This window comes from Ursus americanus, chromosome 37 (assembly GCF_024610735.1).
Source record: "Ursus americanus isolate L20-20 chromosome 37, mUrsAme1.1.p, whole genome shotgun sequence".
Lineage (NCBI taxonomy): Eukaryota > Metazoa > Chordata > Mammalia > Carnivora > Ursidae > Ursus > Ursus americanus.
In genome coordinates this window covers 11,085,459-11,103,972 of record NC_142163.1, presented here as the reverse complement: position 1 = coordinate 11,103,972, position 18,514 = coordinate 11,085,459, and the positions used below count along the sequence as shown (strand labels likewise).

Genomic DNA, 18,514 nt, shown 5'->3' with positions numbered 1-18,514 from the left:
ATTCATGGCACTCAAACACAGCCTTAATATGACCTACCTGATTCTGTTGGAAGGGGGGCTGAGATTGTCCATCAGGAGCCTGGCCTTGGCTGTCATTCCCTCCTACTGGAGAGCCACGAGTTGTGGCTGTCATATTTGACATAGAACAGATCTTTGCTATTTTGTCTGTTTATGTAGTGGTTGTAACAGAAGAAATTATAGTCCACTTAAAGGAGATAAAGTACCAGCATATGTCAGTCTTAAAAATTTCCAATTCAAAGACAGACCATCTTGCAGAGACCATCTCATAACCTAAAAGTAGAAAGAAAAAGGGGCATATTTATTTTAAATATTAAAAGACAATCATTCCAATTTTAATGTGTATGGTGGTAACATTACCATGCTCTATAGTCACTAACAGATGGCTTTAACAGAGACAAGTGAGAAGGTAAATTCTTATTAATACTGTTACTCAACCTACTAAATTCCCATTGCTGTGGCAATAGTTATAGCAAGAAAACATAAAAAGTATACAGTCTTAACATTATATATAGTACCCTGAAAAAATGCAAGGTTCTTAGTTGTCATAGTTGTCTTACCAAAGAATCTAAAAATGCCTGGCAACTGCTGACTTAAAAACACTGTGAAAATATAAATATTCAAAGACAAGTTGTAGACTACTTTGTTAAAAAAAAAAAATAAGGACCCTGAAATATAGGCATATACATAAATACACACACAACACCTCCATATGTGATTGCCCTAAGATTACATTAAGTATCTCTTTTACTTTTTGCCAAGCATATAAACATGCTTTATATGGGCTTTTAAAACTTACAGATGCCCCCTATCATCTTTTACTTGAATTCTGTTGCTAACAAACACTATTCTAATAATTTTTTCAGGGCACCTGAGTGGTTCAGTTGGTTAAGGATCTGCCTTCAGATCAGGTCATAATCCCAGAGTCCTGGGATCTAGTCCCATAACAGGTTCCCAGCTCCCCAAGGAGTCTGCTTCTCCCTCTGCATCTCCCCTCACTCATTTGCTCAATCTCACTCTCGTGCTCTCTCAAATAAGTAAATAAAATCTTATTTAAAAAACTTAACAAAAATAATTTTTTCATTCAACTCAAAAAAGTGAGCTGTCAATTTCATTTCATTCTTCACTATTTCAAGTTTATTCTCTTTTTTCTTTTGTCCTTTTACTGGGGGCTCCTGATCCCAGTGTATATATCTACTGTCTCTAATCCTAATTTTCTCAAGTTCTTTCTGGGTCTTTATTCTAAATATACCTAAATCCCCCGCTATCAAAAGCCATTAATATCTGTTCTCCAGGGCGCCTGGGTGGCACAGCGGTTAAGCGTCTGCCTTCGGCTCAGGGCGTGATCCCGGCGTTATGGGATCGAGCCCCACATCAGGCTCCTCCGCTATGAGCCTGCTTCTTCCTCTCCCACTCCCCCTGCTTGTGTTCCTTCTCTCACTGGCTGTGTCTATCTCTGTTAAATAAATAAATAAAATCTTAAAAAAAAAAAATCTGTTCTCCAGAATTTCTTCAAAGATATTTATTTATGTCATTCCTTTTTCTAATTAGATTCATGTTCAAAACCGCTTTTGTAAGATGGACTTACAAGAGGTCCGTGGATGGACTTTGAAATAAACCAATTCCTTTAAAACTACATGCAAAGCTTTCTGCATAAGTGCTTTTGTGGGGGAGGGCAACAGAGATGACAGATGATCCAGGATCAAGACCCTATTTATCCCTACATGACTCTGCAGGTTATAGATATTTTGTGACATTTGTTCTATGAATTAGAAACCTGAGAGTCTAAGATGTTAAGTGATTTCACCAAAGCACAGGCAAGAAAGTATGCAAGCCTAGATAAAATTAATCCTTTCTTTTTGGAGGTGGGAGTAGAGGGGAGGAGGGTGAATTTTTCTACTCACATTTCTCATAAGCTTTTCCTTTGCTTTGAATTCCTTTGGGCACTTGAGCTAAAATATCTTAAAACTTCATTCCCCTGTCATTTTCTGTCTGCTCATTTCCCTCTACCTGGAGATACACAGTTAAGTAACTTAGCAAAAGGAGTAAGTCATTTTCAACAAAAGGCTGTTACTAGACTAAGCAGAAACAAAATGGCAGCGCAATCTCCCTTCCCTCAAACAAAGTCATCTTTCTCCCATATCACAGAATAATCTTTTGCTTCTGACAAAGCATTCCTTACTTACACATCTTTTTTCTCTTCTCACAATTTCACTTCCCTAGGACTTTTTTTTTCTTTTCCTGTTAACATGCTCCACTTCTAGCTATTCATTAGTGCTAAGCAAACTTTCATCACAGGATCTATCCAGTTTTAGGTCATAAATTTTACCCTGGTTTTTGTTCTTTCACTCACATTCATCTCTGTATCATCACATAAAAATTCCCCTTTTCCAAAGCATTTTAGATTACTGGCTTCTAACACCTGTAACTACCTAGAAGACTGGTCTTTTGGTAAATCAAAAATGATGAACAAGAAACATGTATGAAGTAAATTTCTGGAGTCAAACATTAACTCAGGCCCAAAGAAACCACTTCCTATCTTAAAAAAAGTAGGAAGAGTAATTACTGTTTCCATGTCTTTTTCATAGAAATACCACCATACCTATAAAGAAACCTAATTCCTGAAGTAAAGTGTCTTACTGTTATAAGACAAAGGTAATTTTCAATAAATACCTTGCTTTCTTATGCTACAAAGTGAGGCATTTGAGTATTTGATTCTCTAGAAATGAGACTGGGAACTGTATCTTAGATTCCATTTAATCAGAGAGGAAAGAAACAGAAATTAGTGCTCGATTCCAAGTAGGAGTCTCAGACTGAAATAATACTGTTTTAAAATATCATGTTGGGGTGCCGGGGTGGCGCAGTCATTAAGCGTCTGCTTTCGGCTCAGGGCGTGATCCCAGCATTCTGGTATCGAGCCCCACATCAGAGGAGCCTGCTTCTTCCTCTCCCACTCCCCCAGCTTGTGTTCCCTCTCTTGCTGGCTGTCTCTCTCTGTCAAATAAATAAATAAAATCTTAAAAAAATAAAATAAAATAAAATAGCATGTTGCTTGTGGGGCCTGGGTGGCTCAGTCAGTTAAGGATCTGCCTTTAGTTCAGGTCACGATCTCCAGGTCCTCAAACTGAGTCCCATACCTGGCTCCCGGCTCAATGGGAAACCTGCTTCCCCCTCTCCCTCTGCCTCTTCCCCTGTTGTACTCTCTCTGTCTCTCTCTCTTAAATGAATAAATATTTAAAAAAATTATATGGCTTTATTAAGGTATACTAATCAGAGTGTTTTGCAGAGGGAGAAACTCGGCACTACAAGAAAGTTTCTGAAAGATTTAGTAATTGTTCAAATTATTTACAACATAATTCAAAACAGTTACCAGAACATTCCTTTAGATCATAATTTTTTTCATATTCAAACTCCAGTATCCCTCTCTTTTTTTTAAAGATTTTATTTATTTATTTGACAGAGATAGAGACAGCCAGCGAGAGAGGGAACACAAGCTGGGGGAGTGGGAGAGGAAGAAGCAGGCTCATAGCGGAGGAGCCTGACGTGGGGCTCGATTCCATAACGCCGGGATCAGGCCCTGAGCCGAAGGCAGATGCCTAACCGCTGTGCCACCCAGGCGCCCCAAACTCCAGTATCTCTTAACATATCCCAGGACTGGAAAAGTATCACCTTTCTCAAGATAAAAGCTAGTACTAAGTGAGTGAGGTTAGCAAGATGACAGAACAAAAAGCTCTAGGCCCTTGGGGCACCTGGGTGGCTTAGTAGTTAAGCATCTGCCTTCGGCTCAGGTCAGGATACCAGTGTTCTGGAATCCAGCCCCACGTCGGGCTCCCTGCTTGGTGGGAAGCCTGCTTCTCCCTCTCTCACTCCCCTGCAGATTTCCCCCTCTCCCACTCCCTCTGCTTGTATTCCCTTCTCTAGCCTCTCCTCTCTCTGTCAAATAAACAAACAAAATCTTTAAAAAAAAAAGCAAAAAAAAAAAAAAAAAAAAAAAAAAGCTCTAGGCCCTAGCTCTTCCACACCCAGTTAACAAATATATGGACCAAAATATATTTGTGAGAAAGCCACAAACTGGTTAAGGACCCAAGTAAGTGAAACTGATTCAGGACCCAGGTGAATGAATCCATAACAAAAAGGATGATTTTTACAGGAGGATAAATTTTTAATCAAGTTTTACTTCAACTAGCCTATCCCTCAAAGCAACGTAGCTCAAAGAAACCCTAAGGAGCTCAACACAAAAAGGAAAATACCCAATTGCTGGTTCTTAATGGCTCCTCTGTCAGGTCAGAAGGAATAAAGAGGGACTTAAGTCCAGATTTCTATCTTTTCTGGGGACTTCCTAGGAACCTGAAAGTGGCAGTATAGTTAGGGTACCAGGTTGGAAGCCACTGTTAATGCTGTACCATGTCATGGTAGTGGACACTGCAGTTCAGCAGGTATGCCAGAAGCAGCAAAGGATAAGCCAAAAATAACTCGAGTCCAAAACTGCCAAAGAAACAAAAGGGGAAAAAAAGGAAATGAAAACAGTCAAAAGCACCCATATATACTATAAAGAAAACACAAAAACATCCATTCCCAGGATGATCTGCAAGCTCCCAGAATGTTTAGCTGGGCTGAACGCTGAAGGAAGGTTTTTCTTCCGCATAAAGCCAGTTTGTAAAGACTGGAAGTCTGTTTTGTTTTTGTTCTTTTAAATGCCAAATTCTCTGTAAAAGTAACAAAATCATAGGATATAGAGAGAAATATGACTTTATCAAAGAAATAAAGCCCAGAAAGCAAACCGTGAAAAGTTCAGTTTTAAACTTCCTGTTGAACCATTTTTAAAACTGTGAGATAACCTGACGCTTACAGGGCATGAAAAAAGCAATGCTCTATAGATACAAAGGGGAGAAAGATCATTAGTGGGCAGGTGAGGGGAGGTGTCTGGAAAACAAAGGTTGTCCTATTATGTAAATAAATTTCTTACCTAAAGAAGAATCTCGGTAAATGCTCTCTTCCTGGTACAGGTAGGTGTACCTGCTTTATTGAAAAAGTGCTTTTTTGAATGTGCTGGGTTTTCACTGCTTTTAACTCAAAATATTGCTCATTGTAATGTGTGCCATAGGGACGGCCTGCCCTTAGCCCCTATAGGCAACTAATGAAAATCAGAATACCAATAAAGAATTCCAGGAAATATAAAATCTAACAGATTCATGCAAAGGCACATTATAATCAAACTGGCAGAAGAAAAGAAAATCTCAAAAGTGGCAAGAGAAAAGTAACTCATCAAAAACAAGGGTAGCTATGTAAGATTATCAGAAACTTTATACAGCAGAAGGGAGTATGATGATATATTCAAAATGCTGAAAGAATGTTGTCAAATTCTTTCTGAATCAATTGAGACTGATGAGGGAAACAAAGGCAGAAGAATAATTATTTAATTTCCTTACTACCTAGAGCCCACTGACAAATTCTTGAAACAGGCAGACTGACATTCCTCTAGGGACTCAACTGCCTTGATGTTATTAGTACTTTGCTAAAGGCAAAAGACAATCCTAGCATAACCCTCCCTCCAACCCCCAGGATCCTGTAAATCTACTTTAACCCTTTTTATTTGCTAATATTTTTCTGATGATTTTGCAGCACTGTTCACAAGGGATATTGCGTGCAGTTTCCTTTAGTGTCTTTTACTGGATGAAGTATCAGGATAATAATGTGGGCCACTCAAATAACAAGAAAACTTCAATTCTGGGGGAAATTTTTAAAAGTATTGCTTCAAGTTCTTGTTTAAAAATGTGGTAGAATTCAGGAGTGACAGCATCAACTCCAGGACTTTCTTTATTGGGAGATTTTTGGTTACAGATGCACTCCTTACTAGTTCTATATAGTTCTATTCACATTTTCTTTTTTTAAAAGTATTTTATTTATTTACTTGAGAGAGACAGACACAGTGAGAGAGAGAGCACCAGCCAGAAGAAGGCGGAGAAGCACACTCCCCACTGAGCAGGGAGCTGGATGCAAGTTCCATTCCAGGACCCTGGCAGGCGCTTAACTGAGTGAGCCACCCAGGCGATCCTCTATTCATATTTTCTATTTCTTCATGATTTAGTCCTGATGATGAGGGAGAAGGTAAGTGGAGGGTAAAGCACAACCTACCCCCCTCCTTGCCAAGCTGGGGTATGTGTGACATTCCTCAGGCACCCCTAGCTTCCCTAGAACATAAGAAACGGAAAAACAAATGGTTATCTGATAAGAGATCACAATCACAGAGGACAAGAGTCTCCATCAGTTTGCAACTGTCTTCATGATTTACAAGAAAAAAGGCAATCTTATCAACAGCTGAACCATCAGAAACCTATAGATTCAATTTACTGGAGTCCTAACAGCACCCTTCCTTCCACAGGATAGAAAATCTTTGTAAGGGACAGGCAGGGCTGGGTAGGGAAAGATAGGTAGGGGGCTACGGGATCAGGCTCACAGAAATCCCAAAAATGCTGAGTTGTAAGGAAACCAGAGATAAGGGAATAGAACGAGACCATCCTGTCCTAGGTGTCAGAGATGGGGTGTTATTCTAACAGCTACCTGTAAGAAACAAAGAATTAACCAGACCCTAGAAGGGCACCCGGGTGGCTCAGTTGTTAAGTGTCTGCCTTAGGCTCAGGTCATGATCCCAGAGTCCTGGGATCAAGCCCCGCATCAGGCTCCCTGCTCAGCAGGAAGCCTGCTTCTTCCTCTCCCACTCCGCCTGCTTGTGTTCCCTCTCTCGCGGTCTCTGTCAAATGAATAAATAAAATCTTAAAAAAAAAAAAAAAAGAATAACCAGACCCTAAAAAGAACTAAGCCATTAAAAAAAAAAAAAAGAAGTATGCTATTAAAGATGTTATCACCAGTCCTTAATCAATGGTTCTGACTGCAGAGAAGTCAAAAAGATTTAAGTTCTCTGATTAGCTTTCTACAAAAGATCAACCCTAAAAGCCCTCAGTGGCAATCGTGTGGGGATCCCTCTCACTCCTGACACCTTTTTCTGCATCCCTGCTTAATAAAACTCTATAGCTTTACCCACTCTTCTTTCTCTGAGACAGTCATTCTTCGACTCCTTAAGAACCTAGGTCTCCGGCTTCATTTGAGTGTGGAAACCTGGGATCACTCCCACAGATGGGCGAGTAAAAGCCAACTCTTTCCTCTTCTTTCCAGGGAGACATCTCTCCTTTGGATAACGTCTTCTTTTAACAAACAGAAAAACTAGGCACCTGTCAGCCAGGTAAGGCAAACAGTGCTGCCGCTGTCTTAAATCTCAGGTTACAGGCTTCTAGACAAAGGTTTGGTCAATCCCCCTTCCTCAAAAGAAGGAAATGTCAGCCTAATCTTACCCAGTTCTGTTTGTTTGTTTTTTTTTAAGATTTTATTTATTTATTTGACAGAGACAGCCAGCGAGAGAGGGAACACAAGTAGGGGGAGTGGGAGAGGAAGAAGCAGGCTCCTAGGAAGGAGCCTGATGTGGGGCTTGATCCCAGAACGTTGGGATCACGCCCTGAGCCAAAGGCAGACGCTTAACGACTGCGCCTCCCAGGCGCCCCCCAGTTCTGCTTTCTGTTCAATGGCTTTTCTTAAATAACTTTCTCCCACTCCAGGGAGTGCCTATAATAGGGCCCCTTCCAACCCGTCACGATCAGTGTGCCCTTTTAATCAGGGATTCATTTTAGGATTTAAATTGCTTTTTACCCTCCACAATTCCTTCTTGAAACACCTGGGAATTTTATGGATTCAACAGTTCCAAAAGTGGTCCCACAGACTTTGTTATCTGGCAGAAGAATGTTGCCTATGTAGATAGACTTTTTCATTTAAAAGTGTCTTTGGTGAAAACTTACTTTGGGAGGAAAATCTTTTCCTCATTTTTGTTGCCTGGTAAGGCATATGCTTTTCTATTACGTGTAATTTAGTTTTAGTCATGGCCAGGAATTAAAACCCAAGTTATCAGCAAACAAGATTAGAGCTATCCTTTTATATGGTAAGTTGGAGACAGCCAAATATTTCCTGGGCACTTACTCCCTTTGGAATTCTTTGGGCATTAAGGAGGGAATGACAAACCCTCAGGCAATTCTTTGACTGGTTATATTAGTGGCTGGGACTTTAACGGGTCATATAGTTGAGGCTTTCTTCTTCCAACACTAAAAATATGAAATTATGATGACGCTAAATCTCAGGGTCTGCACTCCTCACAACAGGGCCATGCTTGCAAATGGGAACTCAGTTATATGGACAGGAAAAGTGCTCAAGGGGTAAGGCGAGGAAATATAACTGAAATTGGTTTATAATTGGCCTGACTGATCATGCACCATGGGGCTAGTTATGCGAGTTTACATGACCAAACAGTAAGAGCTCAATCAAGAAAGCTCTAAAGAATGAGGTCATTAAAAGGATTCCTTGCTTTGTTTAAAAGTTCATCGGGGGGAGTGCACAGAAGGACTGGCAATCCAGCGCTCTGAACCTACCCTGTGGTTACCGTGGTGACCTTGGGGTCTCTGAGACACAAAGAAGGAGAGACTGGCCCAGAGGGTCACACCCTGGGGAAGCTTCATCCATAAGTAGTACAGGCCTCTCCCTGAGAGACCCTAGCTGTTTCGTTCGCATTCTTAGCTTTTTAAACAATATTAAAGTTTAAACTATTATCCTCGCTAAACTGCTTATTGATTAGGCCAGATTATTTGGGGGAAATCCAGAGGAGACAAGGAGGATCAGCTGACAGATGGGTAAGAGTAGCTACTCCCGCTGGTCTGATCCCTTTCAATCAAGATGTTAGGTCACTCTTTCACCCTGGGTAGGCAAACCAAGGGGATGCTTTGGTTCACAGGTGAGACCCGATATAGGGATGCCTTCATAGTCACCTCTCTGTAACAGCTGACTGTCACCTTTCTGTAACTGAATTCTACCGGGATCAAGAGATGGGAAACAAACCATTATGTGCAGGGACTCCTCTGGACTGGGTACTACAAAATTGGGTAATTTCCCCTTGTAGAACTTTTCTAGTGTTTTCCATAGGTTAAAAACAGCAGGTTCTTTAAGGCAAGGTAAAATAAGGCACGACCTTCACACTAAGACATGGTCTCTTCAGTTCCCAAGGGCTCTTCCTTGGGGTGCCTTCTGCCCACTGGAAAGAATCTGGACTGCACACTTTAGGAAAGGACTGAGCTCCTGTAACACTCACTGTAAGGCCTCAGTGGGATCTACTCTGCAGGAAACAGGGTGAGTAGACAGAGATACCCTAGGTCCATCAAGGCTTTCAGGGCTCTAAATGAGGACCTGGCCCTAAGGGCCTCTTGCAGAACGTGTTCAATGGTAACCAGACCAGTAAACGCCCTCCTGAAATACTGGATAATTGTCTAAACAGTTTTTCCCCAAGTAAACCCAGGTTGCTGGAGGAAACACAGGCCCTCCCAGACAAAGGGGACTCTGACTCTCTCACTGTTCTACCTAATAGATGTAGGGGATCCTCCCTCACTCATTTCCTAGGTTAAAGGCTATAATTGGAACCAACAGTGTTCAGTTTACCTAAGGACTGGGACTTTAAGGAATATTCCCAAGAAGCTGCTGAAACTCCCTTTGTTTCAGTGAAATTCCCTGTCTTCTCTGGCCCAACATGGACTGTCTACTCCCCCCTTATTTGTGGAAACATGGCATTTTATTTATTTATTTATTTATTTATTTATTTATTTATTTATTTAATTTTTAAAGATTTTATTTATTTATTTGAAAGCGAGAGAGACAGCCAGCGAGACAGGGAACACAGGCAGGGGGAGTGGGAGAGGGAGAAGCAGGCTCCCAGCAGAGGAGCCTGATGTGGGGCTCGATCCCAGAACGCTGGGATCGCTCCCTGAGCCAAAGGCAGACGCTTAACGACTGTGCCACCCAGGCGCCCCACATGTATTTATTTTTTAAAAAAATTTATTTATTTAGTTGAGAGACACAGAAAGCACAAGTTGGGGGAGCGGCAGGCAGAGAGAGAAACAGACACCCCAGTGAGCAAGGAGTCTGACATGGGACTCAATCTCAGGACTCTGGGATCATGACCTGAGCTAAAGGGAGATGCTTAACCGACTGAGCCACCCAGTTGCCCCTTAGTGTTTTAATGTAAGGTCATCCATCACTTGATACTTTGATTATGTAACTGTTGGTTGTGTCATTGAAATAACCAGATTTTTTGGCGAGCTATACTGTAACCTCTAAACAGATCCTTAGCTACAGCCATTTTTTACTCTTGTCATTTACAGCTATTATTCTTTTTCCCTTGCAAAATGAATTTTGTCTTCAGGAAAATTTATAAGAAGGACTTGTAGGACAAATACAAGTATTCAATGTCTTTAAGATCAAAACTGAAATGGGTAAGAATTTCCAAAACTTACCCAATAAAGTTGCATTCAATTTAAAGAATAGTAACATGGGCCTAAATGAACTAAAAAGATGATTATAATTGTGTGACTCTTGTTTGAAACGTTCCTGGTTCTCTAATGTCTGGTCTCCCAGATTAAGAAAACTTTCTCAAGAAAATTATGACTTATAAAAATGTAATAAAGTATTCATCTGTAAATAAACTGAAGCATTTAACTTTTCTCTTTGCCAGAACTCTAAAATTCAAAAGGCTTCAGAATAAGTATTGTTTCTTCCATGGCAATTATAGTCATTTGCATAAGTTCAATAAGAATCTGTTCTCCTTGTTAACAGGACACCATTGGGAACATTGGTTATTTTACCAAAGCTTTGACTGGAATGTGTTATATTTGAGAGAGACATGCATAGACTCAGATATGACCAGAGAGTTTTAAACTGAGTGTGACTCTATGAAACATGGAGCCATAAAACCTCTTGGACTGTGGCCTGATACCTTGCTTACAGAGTTCTCAGCAGCCATACCAGTTAAGAGTAAAGAATGTCACTTCCTGGCAGGTGCAGGAATCTCAGGATACTCTGAGGACCTTGTAAAGTGTAATCTGCCCACATCTACATGTATTGCAGGCATGTCTGATGGCAGGTGCTTGGCTTGGCTTCTGGCCTGGAGAGGCTATGAAAAGTTCAACCTAGGGGTGCCAAGGTGGTTCAGCTGTTAAGCATCTGCCTTCGGCTCAGGTCATGATCCCACTGTCCTGGGATCGAGCCCTGCATCAGGCTCCCTGCTTGGTGGGAAGCCTGCTTCTCCCTCTCACACTCCTCTTGCTTGTGTTCCCTCTCTCGCTGTCTCTCTGTCATAAATAAATAAAATCTTAAAAAAAAAAAAAAAAAGTTCAACCTAGAGATTCCTTATAAAAGTTCCAGCAAGGCAGGCTTTAAAACATCTATAACCAATCACTATTCTTGCTGAGGTTATGTAAATAATTAGGCCAACTCTGTTAAAATTGGACTTGTTTAGTAAAACACTTTAGTCTTGATTTGGCCATCTCCAGATATTAGGGTTGTTTCAGAAAGAAAAATTATGTTTCAATAACCCACCTTTGCAGATGTTAAATCCTAGTTCTGATTGTCTGTGAATGTTGTTTGCCTGAACTAGACAACCTGAGGTAAACTTCAGGGAAACTGCCACAATAGCTCACGTACAATCTCCTTGTTTGTTATTCTGTGGGCATAACAGGACCCCATGGTCATATGATTATTTCAACAACTAGAAAATGGGATTAATTCCCCAGCTACTATATAACTCAGCTAGCACTCTGACCAATTCTATGTGGCTGAGATGACAAAATTGCTTTTTTATTTAAAGCCACGGTGTACCACACTGCATGAGTTAACCATAGACTTAATGGAGAAAATGGATGATCCCACTTTCTTTATGATTCAATTAGATGATGTACTTTGGATGCTCTTACCTCCTGTAAGACAAGTTTTCTTCCACTTGCCAGTGATTTCTTGTAATTAGGATACTGTTAAGGCTAGACCTCAAACAAAGAAGACTTCTTGATGATTTTATCCCTTAGTCATATTTATCCTAGAAGCCACCTCGACTGAGGTACAATCGCAAACAAAGGCTTTATTAGCCAAGCATACAATAGCCCTCCTGGTAAAAACAGCCTCAAAGCTCACTATAGGACTTCGAGGACTTATGTTAGGACGGCAATATAAAATAAGCAAAACAGTATGCTTGCTCAGCAGGATTCTGATAATTTCCAGGCACTAGATACACTCGGCCAAGAATTAAGTGAAGTCAAGGGACTGAATTTTCAAGAACAGCGTCACTACTGTTGCTATACCATTTGGGATGTGAGAAGTTTCCTCACATGTGTTGTTTTAACATTACAGATAACTCCCTCAAGGTGTCCCAATTAGAATGGGACATTCATGATCAATTAAACAAGATCAAAACACCCACTGGTCTATTTGACCAAATTGGTAATTGGGGATCTTATCTAAGGGATATGATCATAATTTCGGGCCTAATACTTTTTTTATGTTCATCCTTTTGCATGTGCTGATGCATGTTCATTTGCTGCCCATCATGACCCCCTGGAGCCATACTCGAGCCTCTGGACCAACCCCTGGATAGATTCTAACTGCCATACAACCTGCCACCCCATTTCAGCATGAAGCAGCCCATTCCCTAGAGGCAGGGGGAATCCTAGGGGGAGGAATGAGTAAGAAAAAAGCAGAGCTAGGCAGGGAGAGATAGGTAGTGGCTACGGGTTCAGGCTCACAGAAATCCCCAAAATGCTGATGTATAAGGAAACCAGAGATAAGGGAATAGAACCAGATCATCCAGTCCTAGGTGTCAGAGGTGGAGTCTTGTTGTGACAGGTATCTGTGACCAACAAAGAATAACCAGGCCCTAAAAAGAAGCCATTAAAAAAAAAAAAAAAAAGAAGAAGTAAGCCATTAAACATATTATAACTAGTGCTTAATCAATGGTGCTGACTGCACAAAGTCAAAAAGATTTAAGTTCTCTGGTTAGCTTTCTATAAAAGGCCAACCCTAAAAGTCTTCGGTGGCAAACCTGTGGGGACGCCATTCTCCCGACACCTTTTTCTGCATCCTTGCTTAACAGAACTCTATGGCGGGGCACCTGGGTAGTAGTTCAGTCAGTTGGGTGTTTGCCTTCAACTTGGGTCATGATCCTGGGACCCTGGGGTTGAGCCCAATGTCATCAGGCTCTCTGCTCAGCGGGGAGCCTGCTTCTCCTCCTTCCTCTGTCGTTCCTTCTGTTTATCCTTTTTAACTCTCTCCTTGTCTAATAAATAAAATCTTAAAAAAAATAAAACCCCGTGGTTTTACTTACTCTCCTTTGTCCATGAGATTCATTCTTCGATTCTGTGAGACTAGAACCTACATCTCCCACTTCATCATGATCCCAGTGCAGCTCTTTCTCCACAGGGGTCCTGTCCCTGTGCTTTAATACAACCACCTTTTTGCAACAAAGACATCTCAAGAATTCTTTCTTGGCCATCGACTTTGAACCCTTGTATCTTTCCTACATCAGGATCCACATCCAGCCTGGAGCCCAACTCAAGGCTTAAATGGACGACTCTGAAATCAAGACCTGATCCAACATCAGGAGTCGGACACTTAACTGACTGAGCCACCCAGGCGCTCTATTGCTGACCTTTTCAAAAAGCCAACAGTTGGTTTCACTGACTTTCTCTTTCTTTGCTACCCTCTATTTTATTTACTTCAGTGCAAATCTTAATTTCCTTCTTTTTTTACTAGCTGTGGGAAAAATGTTTTCTTCTGTTTCCTTAATTTATGAAATTAAATTATGGATTTAAGATTTTTCTTTTTTAGTGTGTTTTAGCAATAAGAAAATGATATTCTAACATCCCTGATGATACTGATACAAAAACACTCAACAAAATAGTAGCAAATCAAATTCAACAGCACATCATGGATTACATACCATGACCAAGTAGGATTCTTTTCCCTCTGGAATGCAAGGATGTTTCAATAAACAAAAATCGACTTATGAAATATGGCACATTAACTGAAAAAAGGGGGAAAAATCCACATCACCATCTCAATTCAGGCTGAAAAAGGATTAGAGAAAATTCATATTCTGACATAATAAAAATATTCAAAGTAAAATAGAAGGAAACAACCTCAAACATAAAAACCATATATGAAAAGCCCATAGCAGGGGTGCCTGGATGGCTCAGACAGTTGGGTGTCTGACTTTGGCTCAGGCTAAGCCCTCAATCAGGCTCCCTGCGCAGTGGGAGTCTGCTTCTCCCTATCCCCCTGTCCCTCCCCACCATTTGTGCTCTCTCTAGCTTTCCGACTTTCTCAAATAAATAAAAAAAATCTGGGGGAAAAAAAAGGAAGAAAAAGAAAAGCCCAGAGCAAGCGTCACACTTAAGCTGAAAGCTTTTCCTCTAGGATCAGGAATAAGGCAGAAATATCCACTTGTAAGGCTTCTACTTAATATAGAACTGGAAGTCTTAGCCAGAGCGTTTAGGCAAGAAAAAGAAATAAAAGACACCCAAATCAGAAAGACAGAAGGAGGGGCGCCTGGGTGGCACAGCGGTTAAGCGTCTGCCTTCGGCTCAGGGCGTGATCCCGGCGTTATGGGATCGAGTCCCACATCAGGCTCTTCCGCTATGAGCCTGCTTCTTCTTCTCCCACTCCCCCTGCTTGTGTTCCCTCTCTCGCTGGCTGTTTCTATCTCTGTCAAATAAATAAATAAAACCTTAAAAAAAAAAAAAAAAAAAAGAAAGACAGAAGGAAAAAAATGACTGCTGGAGATATGATGATCTCACAAGTAGAAAACTCTAATAATTCCAAAAAAATTGTTTTTAAAATATTATTGAGAACTAATCAGTGATTTCAGTGAGGTAGCAACAAATAAAATCAACACCCCCAAAAAATCAATGGCACCCTACACTAACAACGAACAACCCAAAAAGGAAATTAAGAAAACAACTTCATTCACAATAGCATAAACAAGAATAGAAGACTTAGGAATAGTAAACTGAAGATATAAAATACTTGGCACACTGAAAACTACAAAATATTTCTGAAATACATTAGAAGACGTAAACAAATGAAAAGAAATCCCATGTTCCAGACTAAAAAACTTATTACTGGGAACATGTCAATACTGCCCAAAGCAATCTACACAACTGATGTGATCTCTGGTATCCCTGACATTTTTTTTGGCAGGTATACACCATTCCTAAAATTCATACAGATTCTCAAGCAACAACCAAATAGTCACAACAATCTTGAAAAAGAGCAGTGTTGGAGATGTCAAACTTTCTGACTCAAAACTTTGCAAACCTACAGTGGTAAGAATAATGTGTATATAAAGACAGACCTGTTAAGACCAATGGAAAGAATAGAGAGCTCAGAAATAAATCTTCAAAAGATAGAAATAAATGCTCAAATGATCTTGACAAGAGTACTAAGACCACTCAATGAGGAAAGGCAATTTTTTAAAAATAACGGTGCTAGGGAAAAGTGCAAAAGAATGAAGTGGGACCCTTTACTATACCAAAACCAGAAAAAACAAACAAACAAACAAACGAAAAAACCTAACTGTAAAAATCCAAAACTACAAAAATATCAGGACAGGGTCCCTGGCTGGCTCAGTGGGAAGAACTTGCAACCTTTTAATCTCAGGGTTTTAAGTCTGAGCCCCAAACTGGATGTAGAGTTTTGTTTGTTTGTTTAAGATTTTATTTACTTCTTTGTCAGAGAGAGAGCACAAGCAGGGGAAGCAGCAGGCAGAGGCAGAAGCAGACTCCCTGCCAAGGAAGAAGCCTGATGTGGGGACTCCATTCCAGGGCCCTGGGATCATGACCGGAGCCAAAGGCAGATGCTTAACTGACTGAGCCACCCAGGTGTCCTGGATGTAGAGGTTACTTAAAAAACAACAACAACAACAACAAAAAACTAAATAAATAAATGAACAAACTTTAAAATATTTTTAAAAATCTCAGGACAAAAAGAAGAAAACCTTTAAGACATTAAAAGTGGCAAGGATTTCTTGGAAAAATATTGAAAGCACCAGCAACAAAGCAAAAACAAACTGGACTGTCTCAAAATCAGACACAAATCAACAGTGTGAAAGGCAACTTGTAGAACTGAACAAAAAGTATGCAAATCATATATTATTTAATAAGGGGTCAATATCTAGAATATAAAAACTTTCCGCAACTCAACAAAAAAATCAAATAATTTAATTTTAAAATGGACAAAGGATTTGAATAGGCATTCTCCAAAGATGATATACAAATGGACAACCATATGAAAAGATATCCAACACCACAAATCATTAGAGAAATGCAACTCAAAACCACAATACCCATTAGGATGGCTATCATCAAAAACCAAAAACAGAAAATAGTAAGGATCAGCCACAACATGGAGAAATTGGAACCTATTGTATACTGTTCATGGGAATGTAAAATGGTGTACAGTTACGGGGAAAGAATACTGCAGGGACGCCTGAGTGGCTCAGTGGTTTAAGCGACTGCTTTCGGCTCGGGTCACGATCCCAGGGTCCTGGGATCGAATCCCGCTAGGGCTACCTGCTCAGCAGAGGCCTGCTTCTCTCTCTGCCTGCTGTGCCCCCCCCACTTGTGTGCTCTCTCTCTCTCTCTGAAAAACAATTAAAATCTTTAAAAAGAAAAAAGGGAAAAGAATATTTTATTTCTTCAAAGTAATATCAAAACCAGAATTATTATACAATTCAGCAATCCCGCTTCTGCATATAACCAAAAGAAGTGAAACGGGCCCTCAAAGAAATATATGCACAACCTTATGTTCACTGCAGCAGTATTCCCAAAAGCAAAAATGCAGAAGCAACTGTTTGACAGATGAATGGATAAACACAGTGTGGTATACAAATATAACTGCATATGATTCAGCCTTAAAATGAGTAAGGGAAAGGTGGGGCTAGGCAGGGAGAAACAGGTAGGGGGCTATAGGGATCAGGCTCACAGAAATCCCAAAAATGCTGAGGTGTAAGGAAACCACAGATAAGGGAACAAACCAGACCATCTTGTCCTAGGTGTCAGAAGTGGGGTCTTGTTGTAACAGCTACCTGTGACCAACAAAGAATAACCAGACCCTAAAAAGAAGTAAGCCATTAAGGGGGTTATCCCTAGTCCTTACTAAATGGTGCTATCAGTAGAGATGTTAAAAGGATTTAAGTTCACTGGTTAACCTTCAATAAAAGACCAACCCTAGAAGCCCTCAGGGACAATCCTGTTGGGAACCCTCTCACTTCTGAAACCTTTTTCTGTATTCTTGCTTAATAAAACTCTATGACTTTACTCACTCTCCTTTGTTCCCGAGATTCATTCTTCGACTCTCTGAGACAAGAACCTCGCTCTCTTGCTTCAAAAACATAATTCTGACACATATGATAAAACGGATGAACCTCAGCACATTATGTCAAATAAAATATGTTGCTCACAAAAGGACAAATACTTCTATGATTCTGTTCATACTAAGTCCTTAAAGTAATCAAGTCTACAGAGACAAAGTACGAGAGAAGTGGCCAAGCGCTGGAAGGTGGGGGCAATCGTGATGGATACAATCTGATGGATACAGTTTCAAATCTGTAAGATGAATGAAGTTCTGGAGATTAATGGTGATGGTAGCTGTGTAACAATGCAAGTGTACTTCATACTAATCAACTATATATTTATAAACATTAAAATGTTAAATTTTATGTTACATATGTTTTACTACAATTTAATAAACACATGTGCAATATGGACTTAGTAGATGGGCAAGTAAAACAGAAAAACTCAAGCTATTTATCTCAATATTTTCACAGACCACTTTGAAATAGTAAACTTTAACAGCAGCTATCAACTACTTTGCAGTTGATATTATAAAAAGAAAATATGTCACAGTGACTTAAAATGTTTAAGCGCATGTAATAAAGCTTACACTCAACTCTAGTTCAATAGGCATTCTAAGTCCTAAGGTAAAGTACAAAAATACTTCTAAATTAACAGTATATTTAAATTTTAATAACAGCATTTAAATTAAAACTTTGAATTGCTACAATTCATTTGATAAGACTGAAAGCAGATCTGTTAACATACCACTGTCCAGAAAAGTATACTATATAAAGCAGCAGTTCATTCTTTTTCCTGCCACACAAGATAAACCTCGTTTGATATTTACTAGGTTGACATACACTTCTATAGACACAAAGAAACACAAGTAAAATGAAAACCTTTGCAAAGTACAGTTTATACAGAATAATACATATAATTATGATAAAACTGGGTGATAATCATAAACAATTAATTGATCTTTCAAGGTTTTTTTTTTCCTTCATTAAAAAATAAATAAATGTTGTGAGAATCATATTTTCAGGAGACTAAACCTGTCCTTACTTTTAAGTAATTTTTTTTTTTTTTCTTACTTCTTCATATTGCTGTAAAGTGTGCTTCCTCAGGGTATTCTGGAGGCCTTTGTTTATTAATTCAAACTTTCTTCAACTCTCAATGAAAATGTGACCTTTCTGACGAGGTCTCTTTACCTTAATTTGAGTTAATTCACCCTACAATTGGTTCTTGTACCCCTT

At 39.8% G+C, this 18,514-nt stretch overlaps 1 protein-coding gene across 8 annotated transcripts in view; it reads right to left on the bottom strand.

Moving 5' to 3' along the window:
* Positions 1-18,514, bottom strand: part of LOC123789893 (ubiquitin carboxyl-terminal hydrolase 9X-like) — a 155,263-nt gene that overhangs the window by 124,458 nt on the left and 12,291 nt on the right. For all 8 annotated transcript variants that reach the window (XM_087859321.1, XM_087859327.1, XM_087859322.1 and 5 more), the window contains exon 2: positions 38-291. In XM_087859321.1, the coding sequence (XP_087715447.1) occupies positions 38-142 (105 nt within the window). In that variant the 5' untranslated portion in view covers positions 143-291. The remainder of the gene's footprint in view (positions 1-37; positions 292-18,514) is intronic.